The sequence below is a fragment of the Ambystoma mexicanum genome, chromosome 8, assembly GCF_040938575.1.
Source record: "Ambystoma mexicanum isolate Mex_15411 chromosome 8, UKY_AmexF1_1, whole genome shotgun sequence".
In the NCBI taxonomy this organism is placed as follows: Eukaryota; Metazoa; Chordata; class Amphibia; order Caudata; family Ambystomatidae; genus Ambystoma; species Ambystoma mexicanum.
This window is the reverse complement of record NC_090929.1, coordinates 793,216,117-793,243,993: the sequence shown is the minus strand read 5'-3', so window position 1 is coordinate 793,243,993 and position 27,877 is coordinate 793,216,117. Positions and strand designations below refer to the sequence as shown.

General features: G+C 41.7%; 1 protein-coding gene across 2 annotated transcripts; it reads left to right on the top strand.

The window, feature by feature from the left end:
* LOC138472451 (uncharacterized) lies at nt 1-27,877 on the top strand. Of its 2 annotated transcripts, XR_011268604.1 has the most exons (4): nt 1-433; nt 5,965-9,465; nt 14,997-18,497; nt 24,029-27,877. XR_011268604.1 is itself a non-coding variant. In XM_069610627.1 (3 exons), the coding sequence occupies exon 1, from the start codon at nt 4,309-4,311 to the stop codon at nt 5,437-5,439; it is 1,131 nt and encodes a 376-aa protein (XP_069466728.1). In that variant the 5' UTR covers nt 2,164-4,308; the 3' UTR covers nt 5,440-9,465; nt 14,997-18,497; nt 24,029-27,877. The 2 variants fall into 2 exon arrangements, 1 of the variants encoding a protein (XP_069466728.1); XM_069610627.1 differs by lacking the exon at nt 1-433 and having other exon boundaries at nt 2,164-9,465.

The following is a 27,877-nucleotide window of genomic DNA, read 5'->3' as shown; positions in this document are numbered from 1 at the left end:
TGTGTCGGAATCTGTATGTATCTGATTTAAAAGTGTTTATCCGATTTATATTTCAGACTGGGCGAACCACAAATATATCCATTGTAAATTCCCTGTTTTACAATTTGGCGAACTCTGGTGGTGAGACTTCGGTGACAGGCGGATCCAGCTTGGATTTTTTTCCAGCGGTTGACCAGTGCAGGATTGTCGGTTTGATGAATTCACCGTGGAGGCCTCTGCTCAGAAAGGAGCTCGTGCTCTAGCAGCCACAAGAAAAAACCTCAGACCACATCTGCAACTAACTGCTCAACAAGATGATCCGTTTGTGACCAAAGGTTCTTTTCCGTCTGAACAACCGTCTGAGGACCAGTGCAAAGTTTTCTGAGAGGTTCCGACACAGACGTGAGTGTGTGCTGGCATGTGTGCTGGCGAGATAGATGACATCTGAAATCCGGTGAGAATATTTCTAGCTGTTGAATGACTATTTGAGAAATGAAAGTCGTGTCATTTTTTTTTTTTTTCCTTTCCGTTTTATTTATTAAATTTTTTGTTTTGTTTGCATGTAGTATTATAACATGGGGAAATACTACACTTAAGTATGCCCTAGGGGTTATAATCCTTGTGATCACGAGTTAAGTACAGACGTTACGCAAGGTAACAGAGATTAGCGAACGCTAGGCGCGCTGATAACAGGTAATTGAGTAATCATGGGAAATGCATGTACAAAAGTGAATTGTTGTGCAAGTAAGTGCTTGAATAAGCTAGAACAACACGTATCGCCACCGCCGATGGGCAGTGCGGGATGGGAATTCATGGTAAAAAAAGGGTTAGGCACAGTTTTGTTCTTACGAGAATGGCACAAATATACCTCCAAAGCCAGTGATCTTGCCCTGTCTTTTCCGATTTATGGCTCTTTTGATTTAGCCCGAATTGCATATCTCAGGGAAGCACGATAAGACCTCTTCAGTGGGAAACTTATAAAATCTGGGAGGATTATGCCAGACAGAAATCTATAAGAGAAGCACGGCTTAAGGATAACAAGCCACAATCAGAGAGGGATAAAGCAAAAGCCTATGAGCTCCAGAAACTAAAGGAAGGATGGGAACAGGATAACAGAGAGTGTGTTCTAAGCACGGTAAGAGCATATGTATCCAAACCATGTACTGAGGCTTCTGCACCTATGATGCAGACAGATGAAGAGCCTGATCCCTTATTAGAATGCCTTCTCTCTACTAAGAGAGCTCCTCCGCTTCCTTACTCTCGCCCGGAAGGGAGTGGGGAGTCAAAGGAGACCCCTCCTCCACCAAGTACTTCTGGATACCAGACTAGAAGCATAACTACATCCCAGAAGGATGAAGCAAAATGTTTTGCAAATGCTTGGATAGGCAAAAGTACGGAAGGCATTAAAATAGCTAGGGATAATGCACCTCAAGTTGATCAGCCAGTGGCAAATGAAATTGTAAATTACTTATGCAACAAAGTATGGTCAGCCTATAAATTGATTAATAGGGATGAAGCATATGATCTTCCAGACCACTACAGGGAAATGGATGTGAATAGCCAAAAAGGGATCATTTCGATAGAAGACTGTTCAGATATTATAGTGACACTGCTTATGTGGCTTGAAAAAATTCCCTTAAAAAATCAGTAACGCACCAGAACCCTATGAGAGAAGTACCAGGCGTTGATAGCAGCAACCCCACACATCAGGTTCATGTGCCTTGGAATAGAATGGAATTATTATCTTTTACCAAGGATTTTCCAGATATTAGACAAAATCCAGAGCAATGGTATAGTCAAACTAACCGAGTGCTAAAGAGTGGACCTCTCACAATAAATGATATTGATCAGTTGTTCTCATGTATATTACCCCCAGATATTTGGAGACAATGTAGAAAACAGGATAGTGAAGGACCTCCGATTAAATGGACTGATTTAGAGGATGAAAAAGTGACCAAATACAGGGATGGGCAGGGTTCTTTACACAAGACTATTCTTGCCTTGCCAGAATACATAATGAGAAGGATAGAACAGATAGTACCCCGAAAACAGATGAACTGGGATAAGTTAACTCATTGCAAACAGAGTGAAGGAGAATCAGTTGGAAATTATTTTACTAGGAAAGAGCAGGCTTTTAGCTCTTTTAGCGGAATGGATTTAAGTACGACCGAAGGACAAAAGGGATTTTGCTCGCACTTTGTAGAAGGGCTCCTTAAGAATGATATTCAAACGTATGAATCTACATGGCCAACCCAGAATGAGAAAGATAGAAAGCTTAATAGTTTAAAAACTAGAGTATTAATGCAAAAAGCATTTCCAGTGAGAGGAAGGGGACAGATGCCGACAGCAAGAGGTATGTTGAGAGGAAGACAGGGAGGAAGTGCACCCCCATCCAATGGAAGGAGTGGTATCGATGAAGGATGTCACTATTGTAAATTGAGTAACCATTGTATTAGGGAATGCCCTCTAAGACCAAGGGGGAGAGGGAGATCAGTGGGACGTGGTTTTTCCAGAGGACAGATGAGACAAGGTAACAGTGAAGAGGTAAAAACTATCCAAGAGCAGCAGAATTATTTCGATCCTAGACAAGGCCAACAGTATTCAGCAAGAGATTACTATGAAGATGACACACATTGAGATGATTATGTAGAATAGGGATGCCCAAGAGAGGGAAAAGGGAGAGTGAAAATACAAGTGGACCCCAAAGGACCCTATGTTGAATTAGCACTTAAAAATGCAAAGCCAGGAAAAGTGAGGTTCTTACTTGACACCAGGGCTACCCATACATCCATCTCCCATAAGTTGGTACCTACTGCACCCCTTTCTGGGAAAGTAAATACATCAGTAGGGTTTTCAAATACCCCTATTCATAACCCCATTTCAGAGCCTATCCAGTTCTCTATAGGACCTATTTCATGTCTTGCTCCTGTTGTGCTTACTAACAAATGTGCATTGAATCTATTGGGAATGGATCTGCTAAAAAAATTGCATGCTACAATTTATTGTACCCCTGATGGTGTCTATCTCACTTGCATGTCTGATTACTTACAAAAAGGCTGTGCTTACAATGCTATTACCACAGAGGTACTTCCTGATGAATTACTAACTGTTGATGAGAGGGTATGGGCTAAAGGTAAAAATGATGTAGGGTGTCTCCAGATAGCACCTGTTCGCATTACATTAAAGAATAATGTTCTTTACCCAAGAATACCCCAGTACAAAATAACACAACAAGCACTAGAAGGAATCCGTTCAGTCATACAAGATTTCTTAGCTAAAGGCATTGTCAAACAAATTGCAGGCAGCCCCTGTAACAGCCCTATACTTCCCATTCGGAAGAAGGTTAGCGAGAATGCAACACCTGAATGGCGATTAGTTATTGATTTGCGCCGTATTAACAAGATAGTACTACCTCAATTTCCAGTTGTACCAGACATGGTTTCTCTTTTTACCATGATCCGACCTGCTGCCCAGTATTTTACAGTAATAGACCTTAAGAACGCATTTTTTAGCGTTCCAATCCATGAGGATAGCCAGTATTTGTTTGCTTTTAATATTGAAGGAAGGTCTTATACATTCTGTAGAGCTCCACAAGGTTATACAGAGAGTCCAAGTATTTACAGTCAAGCTTTAAAAGCACAGCTAGATTGTTTTTCATTTCCTGATGGCACAGCCCTCTTACAGTATGTAGATGATTTGCTTATAGCTGCTGACACCAAAGAACAATGCATAAACTGTACAGTCCAATTATTGGATTTCTTAGCACCATTGGGTCACAATGCTTCTCAGAGTAAGTTACAGTTTTGCTAAAAACAAGTTACTTATTTGGGTCATCTCCTATCAAAGGGAGAAAGGAAATTACATCCACAGAGAATACAAGCTGTATTCAATACAATAGCTCCAACCACACAGCAAGAAGTGAGAGGATTTTTGGGAATGACGTCGTTTTGCCGCCAATGGATTCCCAATTTTTCTCTCTTAGCAAAACCCTTACTTAATCTCACTACCAAAGAGACAACAACTCCAATGCCATGGTTACCAGAACACCAAGCAAGCTGTGATATGCTAAAACAGGCTTTATGCGACTCACCTGCTTTAGGGAACCCTAATTATGCTAAGTGTTTTTCCTTGTTTGTGCATGAATGATCTGGATTTTCGTTATCTGTATTAACTCAACTCCATGGAGATAAAAACAGGCCTTGTGCCTATTTTTCTTCAACCTTAGACACAGTGGCTAGGGGTTTACCTAGATGCCTAAGGGCAATTGCAGGTGCTGCACTTTCTGTGAAACAATCTGAAAGTATTGTGCAAGGAAATCAACTGGTAGTGATGGTGCCTCATGCTATTGATATACTGATGAACAAAACACAAACTCAGCACATGACTAATGCTAGGTTGACCAGATATGAACTGATTTTACTTGCACCACACATAATGATAAAAAGGTGTAATTCTCTGAACCCAGCCACAATGCTACCCCTCCGTTCTGATGACCTCACTGTATTGCATGACTGTATCCTAACAACAGAGGAGGAGACAAAGGGAAGGGTAGATTTAACTGATATACCTTTAAGTGAACCTGATGGAACTCTGTATGTGGATGGCTTGTGTTTTAAATTGTCATGCGGTAGCTCCACAGCTGCCTATGCTATTACTACATTGAAAACAGTGGTTGAAAGTTGCAAAATTCCACAGCACTCTGCCGAAGCAGCAGAAATCATTGCATTAACTCGGGCATGTGAGCTCAGCCTTGATTTAAGAGTGAATACATACACTGACAGCCAGTACGCCTTCGGTGTGGCGCATAATTTTGGAAAATTATGGGCTGAGAGAGGTTTTCTTACTTCTCCTGGTACCAAAATCCAGCATGGAATGCTAATCACAAGATTGTTGAATTCACTAGTAGAGCCTAGAAAGCTAGCAATTATTAAATGCAGCGCTCATAAGAAAGTGACAAATGATGTGGGAATAGGTAATGCATTCGCTGATAGGACAGCTAAATTGACTGCCCAAGCACCTGCCACTTTAGCCTATGTATCAGTAAATGCACCAGTAAATATTGAATTTGATAATTCTCTTGAATGTGTCAGACAAATACAAGCAGATGCATCCAAAGAGGAACTTGAGAAATGGAACAGCAAAGCCACCCTTGATGATGGTTGTTATGTATACCAATCTGATAGGAGATTATGGATGTTACCAGACAAATATGTGTCTATAATGCTCACAATGGCACATGGACATTCCCATATATGTGCAGATGCAATTGTAGCCTTACTAGGAGAAGTATGGTATAACACAAACATTTGGAAAACAGCTGTAGCTAAATGTAAAAATTGCATTACCTGCTTAACACACAACATAGGAAAGGGTACACCTGTCCCTAGTGGTCATTTCAGACCCCCAGAGTTACCATCCGAATGCCTTCAAATGGATTTCATAGAAATGCCTCTATGTTAGAGATTTAAATATGTACTAGTTGTAGTATGTATGTTCAGCAAATGGACAGAAGCATTCCCTATGGTGGATAATACTGCCTTAAGCACTGCAAAGGCTTTGGTAAAAGAGTATTTTCCAAGATACGGACTGCCCCATACAATTTGGAGTGACAATGGTGTTCACTTTGTTAATAAGACAATGAACCTAGTGTGTCAGGCTTTGGGAATACGACAAAATTTCCATTCCATTTTTCATCTGGCCGCAGCTGGTTTATGTAAACATTTCAATTCCACCCTGAAGAGCAAATTGGCAAAAATCTGTGCCAGTAGCCCCCTCAAGTGGGTAGATGCTTTGCCCCTGGCCTTAATGTCCATACGTACTGTCCCACATTCAGGAGTAGGTTTGTCACCATATGAAGTTGTAATGGGACGACCAGCAAATATATGGGGAATCCCAAGTCCAAGAAAACTGTCAAATGTCCCTTATCCTTTGTTGAGCGATTACTGTTTGGAGATTACTAAGAGGTTGTCTATTATTCATAAACAGGTGAAAAACTTTTTCCCAAAGCCTGTTGAAGGATCCGACCACTCCATACAGCCTGGCGACTGGATTTTTACCAAGAACTTCCAGCGATCATCCAGTCTACAACCACGGTGGAAGGGCCCAGTTCAGGTCCTACTAGCCACCCAGACTGCTGTCAAGTGCGAAGGACATCGTAACTGGATACATGACAGCCACGTGAAGCGGGCTCCTCCATTTCTGGCTGGGAATACGTCTACAGAGTTACCATGAGAAGAATCTGTGCCGCAAGGGACTGATAATTCCCAAAGACTACCTCCGTGCAACCTTTCCCCAGGTATCGTGCCTCCCAAAGACATCACAGGAGTGACAGAGGGACCACGATATAACCTCAGGCCATGAAAACTAAAGTAACTGTGCTGATTGACGCTTGCTTCTTTTCTTGAATCGACTTTGCTGCCTTCTCTGCGGATTGTCCAGGGCGGTGAATACCGGCATCTTTAATGAACTGTCTTTGGGGTGAGGCATATGAACACTCCTGAAACTCCTATAACCCTTGTCTTGCCTCAGCCTGTTAGAGTATTTCGTTTAAGAAACTCTCTCATAATGCCAAACAGTATCTATGACACACCTACTCCTGAATCCAGACCTTGGTATCGCTCCAAACCCAAGGTTCTGTCATTTCTACTACTGCTGAGTGTTTTCCTATTCAGTTTATTTTTTTCCTAGACAAATTGCTCAAAACCCCATATTCTGCTAAGCCCATACCCATATCTGTCTCTTCACCGGAAGAATTATATCATAAGGTACAAATAAGAGGGAATGCTTTTATCCTCCTGCTTCATCACACTCATGATATTGTGAAGGATTCTGATTGCTGGATCTGCTTGCAGCTACCTGCCTATGTGGGGGAAGGAATGCCCCTGCTACAGATACCTTTACCTTTTCTGCCTTCCTGTTATGCGCTTTATTAAGTATTCTCACGTATTGAGATAGTGCTTGCCCTCAGACAATTGTCTTTAGGGTTTAGCACCAAGCGTGGTACTGCTCTGAATCACAAAAGCGCTTACTCTGATTTTGATAAGGATGTCCTTAAAAGGCGCCAATGTGATCTGGTAACTATGCCCAATGCTACTTTTCCTTTTTCATCTTATTTTTCACCCTTTCCTGATAATGAACTATATTCTCCTGATAAATTTAGTGTGAACTCCCCCACCACAAACCCGATTGCATTCCTTAAATTAAGAAACCTATATGTCCAAGGTAGTATCTGTATAGAAGCTTCTGGGGCCTATGATATGGGATATAGCCTAGATTGTAACATGACCTACCACATGCCTGACCTACATCCTTCTATGGATTCCCCTTTGTATGTGGGGGATTCTATTTACTTTATCTGTGGTAGTAATGCGCACACATGGCTTCCCAAGGGCTGGTCAGGACGTTGCCATCTAGGATTTGTATTACCTGCCATATCTGTTAAACGCAACAAAGATGTTCCACAACCTGTCATTAAGCCCCTACCACGCTCCAGAAGGGGTGTGGTGAACCAAGGAGATACTGCAGCAGACATAGCCGGTGATTTTATGAAAGCTTTTATTCCCTGGTTTGGCCCCGCTATTAACTCCCGTGATATTAGGAGGTTAGCTAGACTCTTGGAGGCCACAATCTCTGAGACAGAAGATGCTTTAGAAAACATAACTATTGAAATGCAAGCTATTAGGCTAGTGGCTCTTCCGAACAGGATGGTGCTAGACATGATTTTGGCTGAGAGCGCTGGAACATGCAAAATTATAGGGAATAGCTGCTGTTCCTATGTATACGATGCTTCCACCTCTGTGCGTGAGTCCATAAAAAGGCTCAGTGGGATTGGCTCCCAGGTTCACATAGAAACTGGATCATGGGAATTTTTACATTCCATTTGGGGTTTCTTTAGCCTATGGGGTTGGAAGATAGGAATGGTACTGCTTACAGGGATACTAATAATCCTGGGATGCTGCCTTTTTGTTAAATGCTTACCTACATGCTGCCAATATCTAGCCCAATTTTGTGCCCCACGACCATTCCGTGGTGCCAGAGGAGTTGCACTGATGATGCAGGATGTCGCTATACAGGAACTGATGCAAATTGAGATTACTGAAATAGACATAGGAAGACCTGCTTTGCCCCCTCGGCCTTCACCTTGCACCTCTTTACCTCTTGATCCCTTTTCTAGTGATGCCACTGAGTATGTTTCACAGACAGCTGTCCAGGATGAGGAGATATATGAGGCGGTTCTGTAACTTTAGTGTAGCAATATTGTTGAGCTGATTAACAAAAGGGCCGTCTGTGGAAATGTCAATTTTATCTGTTAATCAGTTCATAACAATATTGCTTGAAGGAGAGCCTGCTACAAAACATAATCTGCTAGGGGCCAATTATAAACACCATTCAAAAGATTAGGCCTCCTTGCTTTAACACACAAAGCTAAAACATTAGGCCTCACGTTAGAGGTCCCTGCTTAAAACTGCACAATGCATAAAACTTGCTTACACTTGCTGGAATTCAAGATAAACAGCATGACCTCTCACCGAGATATGCGTGTTGAAAGTACATCAGCTCATCCCAGATGTGAGAAAATTCCGCTGACATTAATGATAAATTTACAGTAAACCATTTTATTAATACAACTGGCAGAAGACTGGCAGAAACACTTCCTTTTTTCTGCTGCTTTTAACCTTTGTACACAGTAAATGTTTGCGCTGCTCGCTTTCCTTCCTGATTTTACAAATAGCATTTGCTTTCAGTAACATTGGATGTGATGTATTATGACAAACGACTGCCTTTTTACTCTCTGCATATACCGTTCGGACCCAATTCTGGGAAATCATCACAGAAGTGACGGAGGGGTGATTGATCTGCCACGAGATGTCTAGGCACGTATAGTGTGGGAGTGATGTCTGGTATCTAGGTATATAAACATGGTCATTCTGTTCTGAAAATTGTCAGCAACTGAGGAATTCATGAATTATGTTTTTTCTCTGTCATTGTAATCTTTCTTTTCTCACCCACTATAGTGTTATTTGTAATAAATGCTTGCAATTGAGAAAAACCTCTGTGTCGGAATCTGTATGTATCTGATTTAAAAGTGTTTATCCGATTTATATTTCAGACTGGGCGAACCACAAATATATCCATTGTAAATTCCCTGTTTTACAATTTGGCGAACTCTGGTGGTGAGACTTCGGTGACAGGCGGATCCAGCTTGGATTTTTTTCCAGCGGTTGACCAGTGCAGGATTGTCGGTTTGATGAATTCACCGTGGAGGCCTCTGCTCAGAAAGGAGCTCGTGCTCTAGCAGCCACAAGAAAAAACCTCAGACCACATCTGCAACTAACTGCTCAACAAGATGATCCGTTTGTGACCAAAGGTTCTTTTCCGTCTGAACAACCGTCTGAGGACCAGTGCAAAGTTTTCTGAGAGGTTCCGACACAGACGTGAGTGTGTGCTGGCATGTGTGCTGGCGAGATAGATGACATCTGAAATCCGGTGAGAATATTTCTAGCTGTTGAATGACTATTTGAGAAATGAAAGTCGTGTCATTTTTTTTTTTTTTCCTTTCCGTTTTATTTATTAAATTTTTTGTTTTGTTTGCATGTAGTATTATAACATGGGGAAATACTACACTTAAGTATGCCCTAGGGGTTATAATCCTTGTGATCACGAGTTAAGTACAGACGTTACGCAAGGTAACAGAGATTAGCGAACGCTAGGCGCGCTGATAACAGGTAATTGAGTAATCATGGGAAATGCATGTACAAAAGTGAATTGTTGTGCAAGTAAGTGCTTGAATAAGCTAGAACAACACGTATCGCCACCGCCAATGGGCAGTGCGGGATGGGAATTCATGGTAAAAAAAGGGTTAGGCACAGTTTTGTTCTTACGAGAATGGCACAAATATACCTCCAAAGCCAGTGATCTTGCCCTGTCTTTTCCGATTTATGGCTCTTTTGATTTAGCCCGAATTGCATATCTCAGGGAAGCACGATAAGACCTCTTCAGTGGGAAACTTATAAAATCTGGGAGGATTATGCCAGACAGAAATCTATAAGAGAAGCACGGCTTAAGGATAACAAGCCACAATCAGAGAGGGATAAAGCAAAAGCCTATGAGCTCCAGAAACTAAAGGAAGGATGGGAACAGGATAACAGAGAGTGTGTTCTAAGCACGGTAAGAGCATATGTATCCAAACCATGTGCTGAGGCTTCTGCACCTATGATGCAGACAGATGAAGAGCCTGATCCCTTATTAGAATGCCTTCTCTCTACTAAGAGAGCTCCTCCGCTTCCTTACTCTCGCCCGGAAGGGAGTGGGGAGTCAAAGGAGACCCCTCCTCCACCAAGTACTTCTGGATACCAGACTAGAAGCATAACTACATCCCAGAAGGATGAAGCAAAATGTTTTGCAAATGCTTGGATAGGCAAAAGTACGGAAGGCATTAAAATAGCTAGGGATAATGCACCTCAAGTTGATCAGCCAGTGGCAAATGAAATTGTAAATTACTTATGCAACAAAGTATGGTCAGCCTATAAATTGATTAATAGGGATGAAGCATATGATCTTCCAGACCACTACAGGGAAATGGATGTGAATAGCCAAAAAGGGATCATTTCGATAGAAGACTGTTCAGATATTATAGTGACACTGCTTATGTGGCTTGAAAAAATTCCCTTAAAAAATCAGTAACGCACCAGAACCCTATGAGAGAAGTACCAGGCGTTGATAGCAGCAACCCCACACATCAGGTTCATGTGCCTTGGAATAGAATGGAATTATTATCTTTTACCAAGGATTTTCCAGATATTAGACAAAATCCAGAGCAATGGTATAGTCAAACTAACCGAGTGCTAAAGAGTGGACCTCTCACAATAAATGATATTGATCAGTTGTTCTCATGTATATTACCCCCAGATATTTGGAGACAATGTAGAAAACAGGATAGTGAAGGACCTCCGATTAAATGGACTGATTTAGAGGATGAAAAAGTGACCAAATACAGGGATGGGCAGGGTTCTTTACACAAGACTATTCTTGCCTTGCCAGAATACATAATGAGAAGGATAGAACAGATAGTACCCCGAAAACAGATGAACTGGGATAAGTTAACTCATTGCAAACAGAGTGAAGGAGAATCAGTTGGAAATTATTTTACTAGGAAAGAGCAGGCTTTTAGCTCTTTTAGCGGAATGGATTTAAGTACGACCGAAGGACAAAAGGGATTTTGCTCGCACTTTGTAGAAGGGCTCCTTAAGAATGATATTCAAACGTATGAATCTACATGGCCAACCCAGAATGAGAAAGATAGAAAGCTTAATAGTTTAAAAACTAGAGTATTAATGCAAAAAGCATTTCCAGTGAGAGGAAGGGGACAGATGCCGACAGCAAGAGGTATGTTGAGAGGAAGACAGGGAGGAAGTGCACCCCCATCCAATGGAAGGAGTGGTATCGATGAAGGATGTCACTATTGTAAATTGAGTAACCATTGTATTAGGGAATGCCCTCTAAGACCAAGGGGGAGAGGGAGATCAGTGGGACGTGGTTTTTCCAGAGGACAGATGAGACAAGGTAACAGTGAAGAGGTAAAAACTATCCAAGAGCAGCAGAATTATTTCGATCCTAGACAAGGCCAACAGTATTCAGCAAGAGATTACTATGAAGATGACACACATTGAGATGATTATGTAGAATAGGGATGCCCAAGAGAGGGAAAAGGGAGAGTGAAAATACAAGTGGACCCCAAAGGACCCTATGTTGAATTAGCACTTAAAAATGCAAAGCCAGGAAAAGTGAGGTTCTTACTTGACACCAGGGCTACCCATACATCCATCTCCCATAAGTTGGTACCTACTGCACCCCTTTCTGGGAAAGTAAATACATCAGTAGGGTTTTCAAATACCCCTATTCATAACCCCATTTCAGAGCCTATCCAGTTCTCTATAGGACCTATTTCATGTCTTGCTCCTGTTGTGCTTACTAACAAATGTGCATTGAATCTATTGGGAATGGATCTGCTAAAAAAATTGCATGCTACAATTTATTGTACCCCTGATGGTGTCTATCTCACTTGCATGTCTGATTACTTACAAAAAGGCTGTGCTTACAATGCTATTACCACAGAGGTACTTCCTGATGAATTACTAACTGTTGATGAGAGGGTATGGGCTAAAGGTAAAAATGATGTAGGGTGTCTCCAGATAGCACCTGTTCGCATTACATTAAAGAATAATGTTCTTTACCCAAGAATACCCCAGTACAAAATAACACAACAAGCACTAGAAGGAATCCGTTCAGTCATACAAGATTTCTTAGCTAAAGGCATTGTCAAACAAATTGCAGGCAGCCCCTGTAACAGCCCTATACTTCCCATTCGGAAGAAGGTTAGCGAGAATGCAACACCTGAATGGCGATTAGTTATTGATTTGCGCCGTATTAACAAGATAGTACTACCTCAATTTCCAGTTGTACCAGACATGGTTTCTCTTTTTACCATGATCCGACCTGCTGCCCAGTATTTTACAGTAATAGACCTTAAGAACGCATTTTTTAGCGTTCCAATCCATGAGGATAGCCAGTATTTGTTTGCTTTTAATATTGAAGGAAGGTCTTATACATTCTGTAGAGCTCCACAAGGTTATACAGAGAGTCCAAGTATTTACAGTCAAGCTTTAAAAGCACAGCTAGATTGTTTTTCATTTCCTGATGGCACAGCCCTCTTACAGTATGTAGATGATTTGCTTATAGCTGCTGACACCAAAGAACAATGCATAAACTGTACAGTCCAATTATTGGATTTCTTAGCACCATTGGGTCACAATGCTTCTCAGAGTAAGTTACAGTTTTGCTAAAAACAAGTTACTTATTTGGGTCATCTCCTATCAAAGGGAGAAAGGAAATTACATCCACAGAGAATACAAGCTGTATTCAATACAATAGCTCCAACCACACAGCAAGAAGTGAGAGGATTTTTGGGAATGACGTCGTTTTGCCGCCAATGGATTCCCAATTTTTCTCTCTTAGCAAAACCCTTACTTAATCTCACTACCAAAGAGACAACAACTCCAATGCCATGGTTACCAGAACACCAAGCAAGCTGTGATATGCTAAAACAGGCTTTATGCGACTCACCTGCTTTAGGGAACCCTAATTATGCTAAGTGTTTTTCCTTGTTTGTGCATGAATGATCTGGATTTTCGTTATCTGTATTAACTCAACTCCATGGAGATAAAAACAGGCCTTGTGCCTATTTTTCTTCAACCTTAGACACAGTGGCTAGGGGTTTACCTAGATGCCTAAGGGCAATTGCAGGTGCTGCACTTTCTGTGAAACAATCTGAAAGTATTGTGCAAGGAAATCAACTGGTAGTGATGGTGCCTCATGCTATTGATATACTGATGAACAAAACACAAACTCAGCACATGACTAATGCTAGGTTGACCAGATATGAACTGATTTTACTTGCACCACACATAATGATAAAAAGGTGTAATTCTCTGAACCCAGCCACAATGCTACCCCTCCGTTCTGATGACCTCACTGTATTGCATGACTGTATCCTAACAACAGAGGAGGAGACAAAGGGAAGGGTAGATTTAACTGATATACCTTTAAGTGAACCTGATGGAACTCTGTATGTGGATGGCTTGTGTTTTAAATTGTCATGCGGTAGCTCCACAGCTGCCTATGCTATTACTACATTGAAAACAGTGGTTGAAAGTTGCAAAATTCCACAGCACTCTGCCGAAGCAGCAGAAATCATTGCATTAACTCGGGCATGTGAGCTCAGCCTTGATTTAAGAGTGAATACATACACTGACAGCCAGTACGCCTTCGGTGTGGCGCATAATTTTGGAAAATTATGGGCTGAGAGAGGTTTTCTTACTTCTCCTGGTACCAAAATCCAGCATGGAATGCTAATCACAAGATTGTTGAATTCACTAGTAGAGCCTAGAAAGCTAGCAATTATTAAATGCAGCGCTCATAAGAAAGTGACAAATGATGTGGGAATAGGTAATGCATTCGCTGATAGGACAGCTAAATTGACTGCCCAAGCACCTGCCACTTTAGCCTATGTATCAGTAAATGCACCAGTAAATATTGAATTTGATAATTCTCTTGAATGTGTCAGACAAATACAAGCAGATGCATCCAAAGAGGAACTTGAGAAATGGAACAGCAAAGCCACCCTTGATGATGGTTGTTATGTATACCAATCTGATAGGAGATTATGGATGTTACCAGACAAATATGTGTCTATAATGCTCACAATGGCACATGGACATTCCCATATATGTGCAGATGCAATTGTAGCCTTACTAGGAGAAGTATGGTATAACACAAACATTTGGAAAACAGCTGTAGCTAAATGTAAAAATTGCATTACCTGCTTAACACACAACATAGGAAAGGGTACACCTGTCCCTAGTGGTCATTTCAGACCCCCAGAGTTACCATCCGAATGCCTTCAAATGGATTTCATAGAAATGCCTCTATGTTAGAGATTTAAATATGTACTAGTTGTAGTATGTATGTTCAGCAAATGGACAGAAGCATTCCCTATGGTGGATAATACTGCCTTAAGCACTGCAAAGGCTTTGGTAAAAGAGTATTTTCCAAGATACGGACTGCCCCATACAATTTGGAGTGACAATGGTGTTCACTTTGTTAATAAGACAATGAACCTAGTGTGTCAGGCTTTGGGAATACGACAAAATTTCCATTCCATTTTTCATCTGGCCGCAGCTGGTTTATGTAAACATTTCAATTCCACCCTGAAGAGCAAATTGGCAAAAATCTGTGCCAGTAGCCCCCTCAAGTGGGTAGATGCTTTGCCCCTGGCCTTAATGTCCATACGTACTGTCCCACATTCAGGAGTAGGTTTGTCACCATATGAAGTTGTAATGGGACGACCAGCAAATATATGGGGAATCCCAAGTCCAAGAAAACTGTCAAATGTCCCTTATCCTTTGTTGAGCGATTACTGTTTGGAGATTACTAAGAGGTTGTCTATTATTCATAAACAGGTGAAAAACTTTTTCCCAAAGCCTGTTGAAGGATCCGACCACTCCATACAGCCTGGCGACTGGATTTTTACCAAGAACTTCCAGCGATCATCCAGTCTACAACCACGGTGGAAGGGCCCAGTTCAGGTCCTACTAGCCACCCAGACTGCTGTCAAGTGCGAAGGACATCGTAACTGGATACATGACAGCCACGTGAAGCGGGCTCCTCCATTTCTGGCTGGGAATACGTCTACAGAGTTACCATGAGAAGAATCTGTGCCGCAAGGGACTGATAATTCCCAAAGACTACCTCCGTGCAACCTTTCCCCAGGTATCGTGCCTCCCAAAGACATCACAGGAGTGACAGAGGGACCACGATATAACCTCAGGCCATGAAAACTAAAGTAACTGTGCTGATTGACGCTTGCTTCTTTTCTTGAATCGACTTTGCTGCCTTCTCTGCGGATTGTCCAGGGCGGTGAATACCGGCATCTTTAATGAACTGTCTTTGGGGTGAGGCATATGAACACTCCTGAAACTCCTATAACCCTTGTCTTGCCTCAGCCTGTTAGAGTATTTCGTTTAAGAAACTCTCTCATAATGCCAAACAGTATCTATGACACACCTACACCTGAATCCAGACCTTGGTATCGCTCCAAACCCAAGGTTCTGTCATTTCTACTACTGCTGAGTGTTTTCCTATTCAGTTTATTTTTTTCCTAGACAAATTGCTCAAAACCCCATATTCTGCTAAGCCCATACCCATATCTGTCTCTTCACCGGAAGAATTATATCATAAGGTACAAATAAGAGGGAATGCTTTTATCCTCCTGCTTCATCACACTCATGATATTGTGAAGGATTCTGATTGCTGGATCTGCTTGCAGCTACCTGCCTATGTGGGGGAAGGAATGCCCCTGCTACAGATACCTTTACCTTTTCTGCCTTCCTGTTATGCGCTTTATTAAGTATTCTCACGTATTGAGATAGTGCTTGCCCTCAGACAATTGTCTTTAGGGTTTAGCACCAAGCGTGGTACTGCTCTGAATCACAAAAGCGCTTACTCTGATTTTGATAAGGATGTCCTTAAAAGGCGCCAATGTGATCTGGTAACTATGCCCAATGCTACTTTTCCTTTTTCATCTTATTTTTCACCCTTTCCTGATAATGAACTATATTCTCCTGATAAATTTAGTGTGAACTCCCCCACCACAAACCCGATTGCATTCCTTAAATTAAGAAACCTATATGTCCAAGGTAGTATCTGTATAGAAGCTTCTGGGGCCTATGATATGGGATATAGCCTAGATTGTAACATGACCTACCACATGCCTGACCTACATCCTTCTATGGATTCCCCTTTGTATGTGGGGGATTCTATTTACTTTATCTGTGGTAGTAATGCGCACACATGGCTTCCCAAGGGCTGGTCAGGACGTTGCCATCTAGGATTTGTATTACCTGCCATATCTGTTAAACGCAACAAAGATGTTCCACAACCTGTCATTAAGCCCCTACCACGCTCCAGAAGGGGTGTGGTGAACCAAGGAGATACTGCAGCAGACATAGCCGGTGATTTTATGAAAGCTTTTATTCCCTGGTTTGGCCCCGCTATTAACTCCCGTGATATTAGGAGGTTAGCTAGACTCTTGGAGGCCACAATCTCTGAGACAGAAGATGCTTTAGAAAACATAACTATTGAAATGCAAGCTATTAGGCTAGTGGCTCTTCCGAACAGGATGGTGCTAGACATGATTTTGGCTGAGAGCGCTGGAACATGCAAAATTATAGGGAATAGCTGCTGTTCCTATGTATACGATGCTTCCACCTCTGTGCGTGAGTCCATAAAAAGGCTCAGTGGGATTGGCTCCCAGGTTCACATAGAAACTGGATCATGGGAATTTTTACATTCCATTTGGGGTTTCTTTAGCCTATGGGGTTGGAAGATAGGAATGGTACTGCTTACAGGGATACTAATAATCCTGGGATGCTGCCTTTTTGTTAAATGCTTACCTACATGCTGCCAATATCTAGCCCAATTTTGTGCCCCACGACCATTCCGTGGTGCCAGAGGAGTTGCACTGATGATGCAGGATGTCGCTATACAGGAACTGATGCAAATTGAGATTACTGAAATAGACATAGGAAGACCTGCTTTGCCCCCTCGGCCTTCACCTTGCACCTCTTTACCTCTTGATCCCTTTTCTAGTGATGCCACTGAGTATGTTTCACAGACAGCTGTCCAGGATGAGGAGATATATGAGGCGGTTCTGTAACTTTAGTGTAGCAATATTGTTGAGCTGATTAACAAAAGGGCCGTCTGTGGAAATGTCAATTTTATCTGTTAATCAGTTCATAACAATATTGCTTGAAGGAGAGCCTGCTACAAAACATAATCTGCTAGGGGCCAATTATAAACACCATTCAAAAGATTAGGCCTCCTTGCTTTAACACACAAAGCTAAAACATTAGGCCTCACGTTAGAGGTCCCTGCTTAAAACTGCACAATGCATAAAACTTGCTTACACTTGCTGGAATTCAAGATAAACAGCATGACCTCTCACCGAGATATGCGTGTTGAAAGTACATCAGCTCATCCCAGATGTGAGAAAATTCCGCTGACATTAATGATAAATTTACAGTAAACCATTTTATTAATACAACTGGCAGAAGACTGGCAGAAACACTTCCTTTTTTCTGCTGCTTTTAACCTTTGTACACAGTAAATGTTTGCGCTGCTCGCTTTCCTTCCTGATTTTACAAATAGCATTTGCTTTCAGTAACATTGGATGTGATGTATTATGACAAACGACTGCCTTTTTACTCTCTGCATATACCGTTCGGACCCAATTCTGGGAAATCATCACAGAAGTGACGGAGGGGTGATTGATCTGCCACGAGATGTCTAGGCACGTATAGTGTGGGAGTGATGTCTGGTATCTAGGTATATAAACATGGTCATTCTGTTCTGAAAATTGTCAGCAACTGAGGAATTCATGAATTATGTTTTTTCTCTGTCATTGTAATCTTTCTTTTCTCACCCACTATAGTGTTATTTGTAATAAATGCTTGCAATTGAGAAAAACCTCTGTGTCGGAATCTGTATGTATCTGATTTAAAAGTGTTTATCCGATTTATATTTCAGACTGGGCGAACCACAAATATATCCATTGTAAATTCCCTGTTTTACAATTTGGCGAACTCTGGTGGTGAGACTTCGGTGACAGGCGGATCCAGCTTGGATTTTTTTCCAGCGGTTGACCAGTGCAGGATTGTCGGTTTGATGAATTCACCGTGGAGGCCTCTGCTCAGAAAGGAGCTCGTGCTCTAGCAGCCACAAGAAAAAACCTCAGACCACATCTGCAACTAACTGCTCAACAAGATGATCCGTTTGTGACCAAAGGTTCTTTTCCGTCTGAACAACCGTCTGAGGACCAGTGCAAAGTTTTCTGAGAGGTTCCGACACAGACGTGAGTGTGTGCTGGCATGTGTGCTGGCGAGATAGATGACATCTGAAATCCGGTGAGAATATTTCTAGCTGTTGAATGACTATTTGAGAAATGAAAGTCGTGTCATTTTTTTTTTTTTTCCTTTCCGTTTTATTTATTAAATTTTTTGTTTTGTTTGCATGTAGTATTATAACATGGGGAAATACTACACTTAAGTATGCCCTAGGGGTTATAATCCTTGTGATCACGAGTTAAGTACAGACGTTACGCAAGGTAACAGAGATTAGCGAACGCTAGGCGCGCTGATAACAGGTAATTGAGTAATCATGGGAAATGCATGTACAAAAGTGAATTGTTGTGCAAGTAAGTGCTTGAATAAGCTAGAACAACACGTATCGCCACCGCCGATGGGCAGTGCGGGATGGGAATTCATGGTAAAAAAAGGGTTAGGCACAGTTTTGTTCTTACGAGAATGGCACAAATATACCTCCAAAGCCAGTGATCTTGCCCTGTCTTTTCCGATTTATGGCTCTTTTGATTTAGCCCGAATTGCATATCTCAGGGAAGCACGATAAGACCTCTTCAGTGGGAAACTTATAAAATCTGGGAGGATTATGCCAGACAGAAATCTATAAGAGAAGCACGGCTTAAGGATAACAAGCCACAATCAGAGAGGGATAAAGCAAAAGCCTATGAGCTCCAGAAACTAAAGGAAGGATGGGAACAGGATAACAGAGAGTGTGTTCTAAGCACGGTAAGAGCATATGTATCCAAACCATGTGCTGAGGCTTCTGCACCTATGATGCAGACAGATGAAGAGCCTGATCCCTTATTAGAATGCCTTCTCTCTACTAAGAGAGCTCCTCCGCTTCCTTACTCTCGCCCGGAAGGGAGTGGGGAGTCAAAGGAGACCCCTCCTCCACCAAGTACTTCTGGATACCAGACTAGAAGCATAACTACATCCCAGAAGGATGAAGCAAAATGTTTTGCAAATGCTTGGATAGGCAAAAGTACGGAAGGCATTAAAATAGCTAGGGATAATGCACCTCAAGTTGATCAGCCAGTGGCAAATGAAATTGTAAATTACTTATGCAACAAAGTATGGTCAGCCTATAAATTGATTAATAGGGATGAAGCATATGATCTTCCAGACCACTACAGGGAAATGGATGTGAATAGCCAAAAAGGGATCATTTCGATAGAAGACTGTTCAGATATTATAGTGACACTGCTTATGTGGCTTGAAAAAATTCCCTTAAAAAATCAGTAACGCACCAGAACCCTATGAGAGAAGTACCAGGCGTTGATAGCAGCAACCCCACACATCAGGTTCATGTGCCTTGGAATAGAATGGAATTATTATCTTTTACCAAGGATTTTCCAGATATTAGACAAAATCCAGAGCAATGGTATAGTCAAACTAACCGAGTGCTAAAGAGTGGACCTCTCACAATAAATGATATTGATCAGTTGTTCTCATGTATATTACCCCCAGATATTTGGAGACAATGTAGAAAACAGGATAGTGAAGGACCTCCGATTAAATGGACTGATTTAGAGGATGAAAAAGTGACCAAATACAGGGATGGGCAGGGTTCTTTACACAAGACTATTCTTGCCTTGCCAGAATACATAATGAGAAGGATAGAACAGATAGTACCCCGAAAACAGATGAACTGGGATAAGTTAACTCATTGCAAACAGAGTGAAGGAGAATCAGTTGGAAATTATTTTACTAGGAAAGAGCAGGCTTTTAGCTCTTTTAGCGGAATGGATTTAAGTACGACCGAAGGACAAAAGGGATTTTGCTCGCACTTTGTAGAAGGGCTCCTTAAGAATGATATTCAAACGTATGAATCTACATGGCCAACCCAGAATGAGAAAGATAGAAAGCTTAATAGTTTAAAAACTAGAGTATTAATGCAAAAAGCATTTCCAGTGAGAGGAAGGGGACAGATGCCGACAGCAAGAGGTATGTTGAGAGGAAGACAGGGAGGAAGTGCACCCCCATCCAATGGAAGGAGTGGTATCGATGAAGGATGTCACTATTGTAAATTGAGTAACCATTGTATTAGGGAATGCCCTCTAAGACCAAGGGGGAGAGGGAGATCAGTGGGACGTGGTTTTTCCAGAGGACAGATGAGACAAGGTAACAGTGAAGAGGTAAAAACTATCCAAGAGCAGCAGAATTATTTCGATCCTAGACAAGGCCAACAGTATTCAGCAAGAGATTACTATGAAGATGACACACATTGAGATGATTATGTAGAATAGGGATGCCCAAGAGAGGGAAAAGGGAGAGTGAAAATACAAGTGGACCCCAAAGGACCCTATGTTGAATTAGCACTTAAAAATGCAAAGCCAGGAAAAGTGAGGTTCTTACTTGACACCAGGGCTACCCATACATCCATCTCCCATAAGTTGGTACCTACTGCACCCCTTTCTGGGAAAGTAAATACATCAGTAGGGTTTTCAAATACCCCTATTCATAACCCCATTTCAGAGCCTATCCAGTTCTCTATAGGACCTATTTCATGTCTTGCTCCTGTTGTGCTTACTAACAAATGTGCATTGAATCTATTGGGAATGGATCTGCTAAAAAAATTGCATGCTACAATTTATTGTACCCCTGATGGTGTCTATCTCACTTGCATGTCTGATTACTTACAAAAAGGCTGTGCTTACAATGCTATTACCACAGAGGTACTTCCTGATGAATTACTAACTGTTGATGAGAGGGTATGGGCTAAAGGTAAAAATGATGTAGGGTGTCTCCAGATAGCACCTGTTCGCATTACATTAAAGAATAATGTTCTTTACCCAAGAATACCCCAGTACAAAATAACACAACAAGCACTAGAAGGAATCCGTTCAGTCATACAAGATTTCTTAGCTAAAGGCATTGTCAAACAAATTGCAGGCAGCCCCTGTAACAGCCCTATACTTCCCATTCGGAAGAAGGTTAGCGAGAATGCAACACCTGAATGGCGATTAGTTATTGATTTGCGCCGTATTAACAAGATAGTACTACCTCAATTTCCAGTTGTACCAGACATGGTTTCTCTTTTTACCATGATCCGACCTGCTGCCCAGTATTTTACAGTAATAGACCTTAAGAACGCATTTTTTAGCGTTCCAATCCATGAGGATAGCCAGTATTTGTTTGCTTTTAATATTGAAGGAAGGTCTTATACATTCTGTAGAGCTCCACAAGGTTATACAGAGAGTCCAAGTATTTACAGTCAAGCTTTAAAAGCACAGCTAGATTGTTTTTCATTTCCTGATGGCACAGCCCTCTTACAGTATGTAGATGATTTGCTTATAGCTGCTGACACCAAAGAACAATGCATAAACTGTACAGTCCAATTATTGGATTTCTTAGCACCATTGGGTCACAATGCTTCTCAGAGTAAGTTACAGTTTTGCTAAAAACAAGTTACTTATTTGGGTCATCTCCTATCAAAGGGAGAAAGGAAATTACATCCACAGAGAATACAAGCTGTATTCAATACAATAGCTCCAACCACACAGCAAGAAGTGAGAGGATTTTTGGGAATGACGTCGTTTTGCCGCCAATGGATTCCCAATTTTTCTCTCTTAGCAAAACCCTTACTTAATCTCACTACCAAAGAGACAACAACTCCAATGCCATGGTTACCAGAACACCAAGCAAGCTGTGATATGCTAAAACAGGCTTTATGCGACTCACCTGCTTTAGGGAACCCTAATTATGCTAAGTGTTTTTCCTTGTTTGTGCATGAATGATCTGGATTTTCGTTATCTGTATTAACTCAACTCCATGGAGATAAAAACAGGCCTTGTGCCTATTTTTCTTCAACCTTAGACACAGTGGCTAGGGGTTTACCTAGATGCCTAAGGGCAATTGCAGGTGCTGCACTTTCTGTGAAACAATCTGAAAGTATTGTGCAAGGAAATCAACTGGTAGTGATGGTGCCTCATGCTATTGATATACTGATGAACAAAACACAAACTCAGCACATGACTAATGCTAGGTTGACCAGATATGAACTGATTTTACTTGCACCACACATAATGATAAAAAGGTGTAATTCTCTGAACCCAGCCACAATGCTACCCCTCCGTTCTGATGACCTCACTGTATTGCATGACTGTATCCTAACAACAGAGGAGGAGACAAAGGGAAGGGTAGATTTAACTGATATACCTTTAAGTGAACCTGATGGAACTCTGTATGTGGATGGCTTGTGTTTTAAATTGTCATGCGGTAGCTCCACAGCTGCCTATGCTATTACTACATTGAAAACAGTGGTTGAAAGTTGCAAAATTCCACAGCACTCTGCCGAAGCAGCAGAAATCATTGCATTAACTCGGGCATGTGAGCTCAGCCTTGATTTAAGAGTGAATACATACACTGACAGCCAGTACGCCTTCGGTGTGGCGCATAATTTTGGAAAATTATGGGCTGAGAGAGGTTTTCTTACTTCTCCTGGTACCAAAATCCAGCATGGAATGCTAATCACAAGATTGTTGAATTCACTAGTAGAGCCTAGAAAGCTAGCAATTATTAAATGCAGCGCTCATAAGAAAGTGACAAATGATGTGGGAATAGGTAATGCATTCGCTGATAGGACAGCTAAATTGACTGCCCAAGCACCTGCCACTTTAGCCTATGTATCAGTAAATGCACCAGTAAATATTGAATTTGATAATTCTCTTGAATGTGTCAGACAAATACAAGCAGATGCATCCAAAGAGGAACTTGAGAAATGGAACAGCAAAGCCACCCTTGATGATGGTTGTTATGTATACCAATCTGATAGGAGATTATGGATGTTACCAGACAAATATGTGTCTATAATGCTCACAATGGCACATGGACATTCCCATATATGTGCAGATGCAATTGTAGCCTTACTAGGAGAAGTATGGTATAACACAAACATTTGGAAAACAGCTGTAGCTAAATGTAAAAATTGCATTACCTGCTTAACACACAACATAGGAAAGGGTACACCTGTCCCTAGTGGTCATTTCAGACCCCCAGAGTTACCATCCGAATGCCTTCAAATGGATTTCATAGAAATGCCTCTATGTTAGAGATTTAAATATGTACTAGTTGTAGTATGTATGTTCAGCAAATGGACAGAAGCATTCCCTATGGTGGATAATACTGCCTTAAGCACTGCAAAGGCTTTGGTAAAAGAGTATTTTCCAAGATACGGACTGCCCCATACAATTTGGAGTGACAATGGTGTTCACTTTGTTAATAAGACAATGAACCTAGTGTGTCAGGCTTTGGGAATACGACAAAATTTCCATTCCATTTTTCATCTGGCCGCAGCTGGTTTATGTAAACATTTCAATTCCACCCTGAAGAGCAAATTGGCAAAAATCTGTGCCAGTAGCCCCCTCAAGTGGGTAGATGCTTTGCCCCTGGCCTTAATGTCCATACGTACTGTCCCACATTCAGGAGTAGGTTTGTCACCATATGAAGTTGTAATGGGACGACCAGCAAATATATGGGGAATCCCAAGTCCAAGAAAACTGTCAAATGTCCCTTATCCTTTGTTGAGCAATTACTGTTTGGAGATTACTAAGAGGTTGTCTATTATTCATAAACAGGTGAAAAACTTTTTCCCAAAGCCTGTTGAAGGATCCGACCACTCCATACAGCCTGGCGACTGGATTTTTACCAAGAACTTCCAGCGATCATCCAGTCTACAACCACGGTGGAAGGGCCCAGTTCAGGTCCTACTAGCCACCCAGACTGCTGTCAAGTGCGAAGGACATCGTAACTGGATACATGACAGCCACGTGAAGCGGGCTCCTCCATTTCTGGCTGGGAATACGTCTACAGAGTTACCATGAGAAGAATCTGTGCCGCAAGGGACTGATAATTCCCAAAGACTACCTCCGTGCAACCTTTCCCCAGGTATCGTGCCTCCCAAAGACATCACAGGAGTGACAGAGGGACCACGATATAACCTCAGGCCATGAAAACTAAAGTAACTGTGCTGATTGACGCTTGCTTCTTTTCTTGAATCGACTTTGCTGCCTTCTCTGCGGATTGTCCAGGGCGGTGAATACCGGCATCTTTAATGAACTGTCTTTGGGGTGAGGCATATGAACACTCCTGAAACTCCTATAACCCTTGTCTTGCCTCAGCCTGTTAGAGTATTTCGTTTAAGAAACTCTCTCATAATGCCAAACAGTATCTATGACACACCTACTCCTGAATCCAGACCTTGGTATCGCTCCAAACCCAAGGTTCTGTCATTTCTACTACTGCTGAGTGTTTTCCTATTCAGTTTATTTTTTTCCTAGACAAATTGCTCAAAACCCCATATTCTGCTAAGCCCATACCCATATCTGTCTCTTCACCGGAAGAATTATATCATAAGGTACAAATAAGAGGGAATGCTTTTATCCTCCTGCTTCATCACACTCATGATATTGTGAAGGATTCTGATTGCTGGATCTGCTTGCAGCTACCTGCCTATGTGGGGGAAGGAATGCCCCTGCTACAGATACCTTTACCTTTTCTGCCTTCCTGTTATGCGCTTTATTAAGTATTCTCACGTATTGAGATAGTGCTTGCCCTCAGACAATTGTCTTTAGGGTTTAGCACCAAGCGTGGTACTGCTCTGAATCACAAAAGCGCTTACTCTGATTTTGATAAGGATGTCCTTAAAAGGCGCCAATGTGATCTGGTAACTATGCCCAATGCTACTTTTCCTTTTTCATCTTATTTTTCACCCTTTCCTGATAATGAACTATATTCTCCTGATAAATTTAGTGTGAACTCCCCCACCACAAACCCGATTGCATTCCTTAAATTAAGAAACCTATATGTCCAAGGTAGTATCTGTATAGAAGCTTCTGGGGCCTATGATATGGGATATAGCCTAGATTGTAACATGACCTACCACATGCCTGACCTACATCCTTCTATGGATTCCCCTTTGTATGTGGGGGATTCTATTTACTTTATCTGTGGTAGTAATGCGCACACATGGCTTCCCAAGGGCTGGTCAGGACGTTGCCATCTAGGATTTGTATTACCTGCCATATCTGTTAAACGCAACAAAGATGTTCCACAACCTGTCATTAAGCCCCTACCACGCTCCAGAAGGGGTGTGGTGAACCAAGGAGATACTGCAGCAGACATAGCCGGTGATTTTATGAAAGCTTTTATTCCCTGGTTTGGCCCCGCTATTAACTCCCGTGATATTAGGAGGTTAGCTAGACTCTTGGAGGCCACAATCTCTGAGACAGAAGATGCTTTAGAAAACATAACTATTGAAATGCAAGCTATTAGGCTAGTGGCTCTTCCGAACAGGATGGTGCTAGACATGATTTTGGCTGAGAGCGCTGGAACATGCAAAATTATAGGGAATAGCTGCTGTTCCTATGTATACGATGCTTCCACCTCTGTGCGTGAGTCCATAAAAAGGCTCAGTGGGATTGGCTCCCAGGTTCACATAGAAACTGGATCATGGGAATTTTTACATTCCATTTGGGGTTTCTTTAGCCTATGGGGTTGGAAGATAGGAATGGTACTGCTTACAGGGATACTAATAATCCTGGGATGCTGCCTTTTTGTTAAATGCTTACCTACATGCTGCCAATATCTAGCCCAATTTTGTGCCCCACGACCATTCCGTGGTGCCAGAGGAGTTGCACTGATGATGCAGGATGTCGCTATACAGGAACTGATGCAAATTGAGATTACTGAAATAGACATAGGAAGACCTGCTTTGCCCCCTCGGCCTTCACCTTGCACCTCTTTACCTCTTGATCCCTTTTCTAGTGATGCCACTGAGTATGTTTCACAGACAGCTGTCCAGGATGAGGAGATATATGAGGCGGTTCTGTAACTTTAGTGTAGCAATATTGTTGAGCTGATTAACAAAAGGGCCGTCTGTGGAAATGTCAATTTTATCTGTTAATCAGTTCATAACAATATTGCTTGAAGGAGAGCCTGCTACAAAACATAATCTGCTAGGGGCCAATTATAAACACCATTCAAAAGATTAGGCCTCCTTGCTTTAACACACAAAGCTAAAACATTAGGCCTCACGTTAGAGGTCCCTGCTTAAAACTGCACAATGCATAAAACTTGCTTACACTTGCTGGAATTCAAGATAAACAGCATGACCTCTCACCGAGATATGCGTGTTGAAAGTACATCAGCTCATCCCAGATGTGAGAAAATTCCGCTGACATTAATGATAAATTTACAGTAAACCATTTTATTAATACAACTGGCAGAAGACTGGCAGAAACACTTCCTTTTTTCTGCTGCTTTTAACCTTTGTACACAGTAAATGTTTGCGCTGCTCGCTTTCCTTCCTGATTTTACAAATAGCATTTGCTTTCAGTAACATTGGATGTGATGTATTATGACAAACGACTGCCTTTTTACTCTCTGCATATACCGTTCGGACCCAATTCTGGGAAATCATCACAGAAGTGACGGAGGGGTGATTGATCTGCCACGAGATGTCTAGGCACGTATAGTGTGGGAGTGATGTCTGGTATCTAGGTATATAAACATGGTCATTCTGTTCTGAAAATTGTCAGCAACTGAGGAATTCATGAATTATGTTTTTTCTCTGTCATTGTAATCTTTCTTTTCTCACCCACTATAGTGTTATTTGTAATAAATGCTTGCAATTGAGAAAAACCTCTGTGTCGGAATCTGTATGTATCTGATTTAAAAGTGTTTATCCGATTTATATTTCAGACTGGGCGAACCACAAATATATCCATTGTAAATTCCCTGTTTTACAATTTGGCGAACTCTGGTGGTGAGACTTCGGTGACAGGCGGATCCAGCTTGGATTTTTTTCCAGCGGTTGACCAGTGCAGGATTGTCGGTTTGATGAATTCACCGTGGAGGCCTCTGCTCAGAAAGGAGCTCGTGCTCTAGCAGCCACAAGAAAAAACCTCAGACCACATCTGCAACTAACTGCTCAACAAGATGATCCGTTTGTGACCAAAGGTTCTTTTCCGTCTGAACAACCGTCTGAGGACCAGTGCAAAGTTTTCTGAGAGGTTCCGACACAGACGTGAGTGTGTGCTGGCATGTGTGCTGGCGAGATAGATGACATCTGAAATCCGGTGAGAATATTTCTAGCTGTTGAATGACTATTTGAGAAATGAAAGTCGTGTCATTTTTTTTTTTTTTCCTTTCCGTTTTATTTATTAAATTTTTTGTTTTGTTTGCATGTAGTATTATAACATGGGGAAATACTACACTTAAGTATGCCCTAGGGGTTATAATCCTTGTGATCACGAGTTAAGTACAGACGTTACGCAAGGTAACAGAGATTAGCGAACGCTAGGCGCGCTGATAACAGGTAATTGAGTAATCATGGGAAATGCATGTACAAAAGTGAATTGTTGTGCAAGTAAGTGCTTGAATAAGCTAGAACAACACGTATCGCCACCGCCGATGGGCAGTGCGGG

Bases quoted from the DNA above. Each gene is read 5' to 3' on its own strand.
- LOC138472451 (XM_069610627.1), top strand. From the start codon at position 4,309: ATGGTGCCTCATGCTATTGATATACTGATGAACAAAACACAAACTCAG.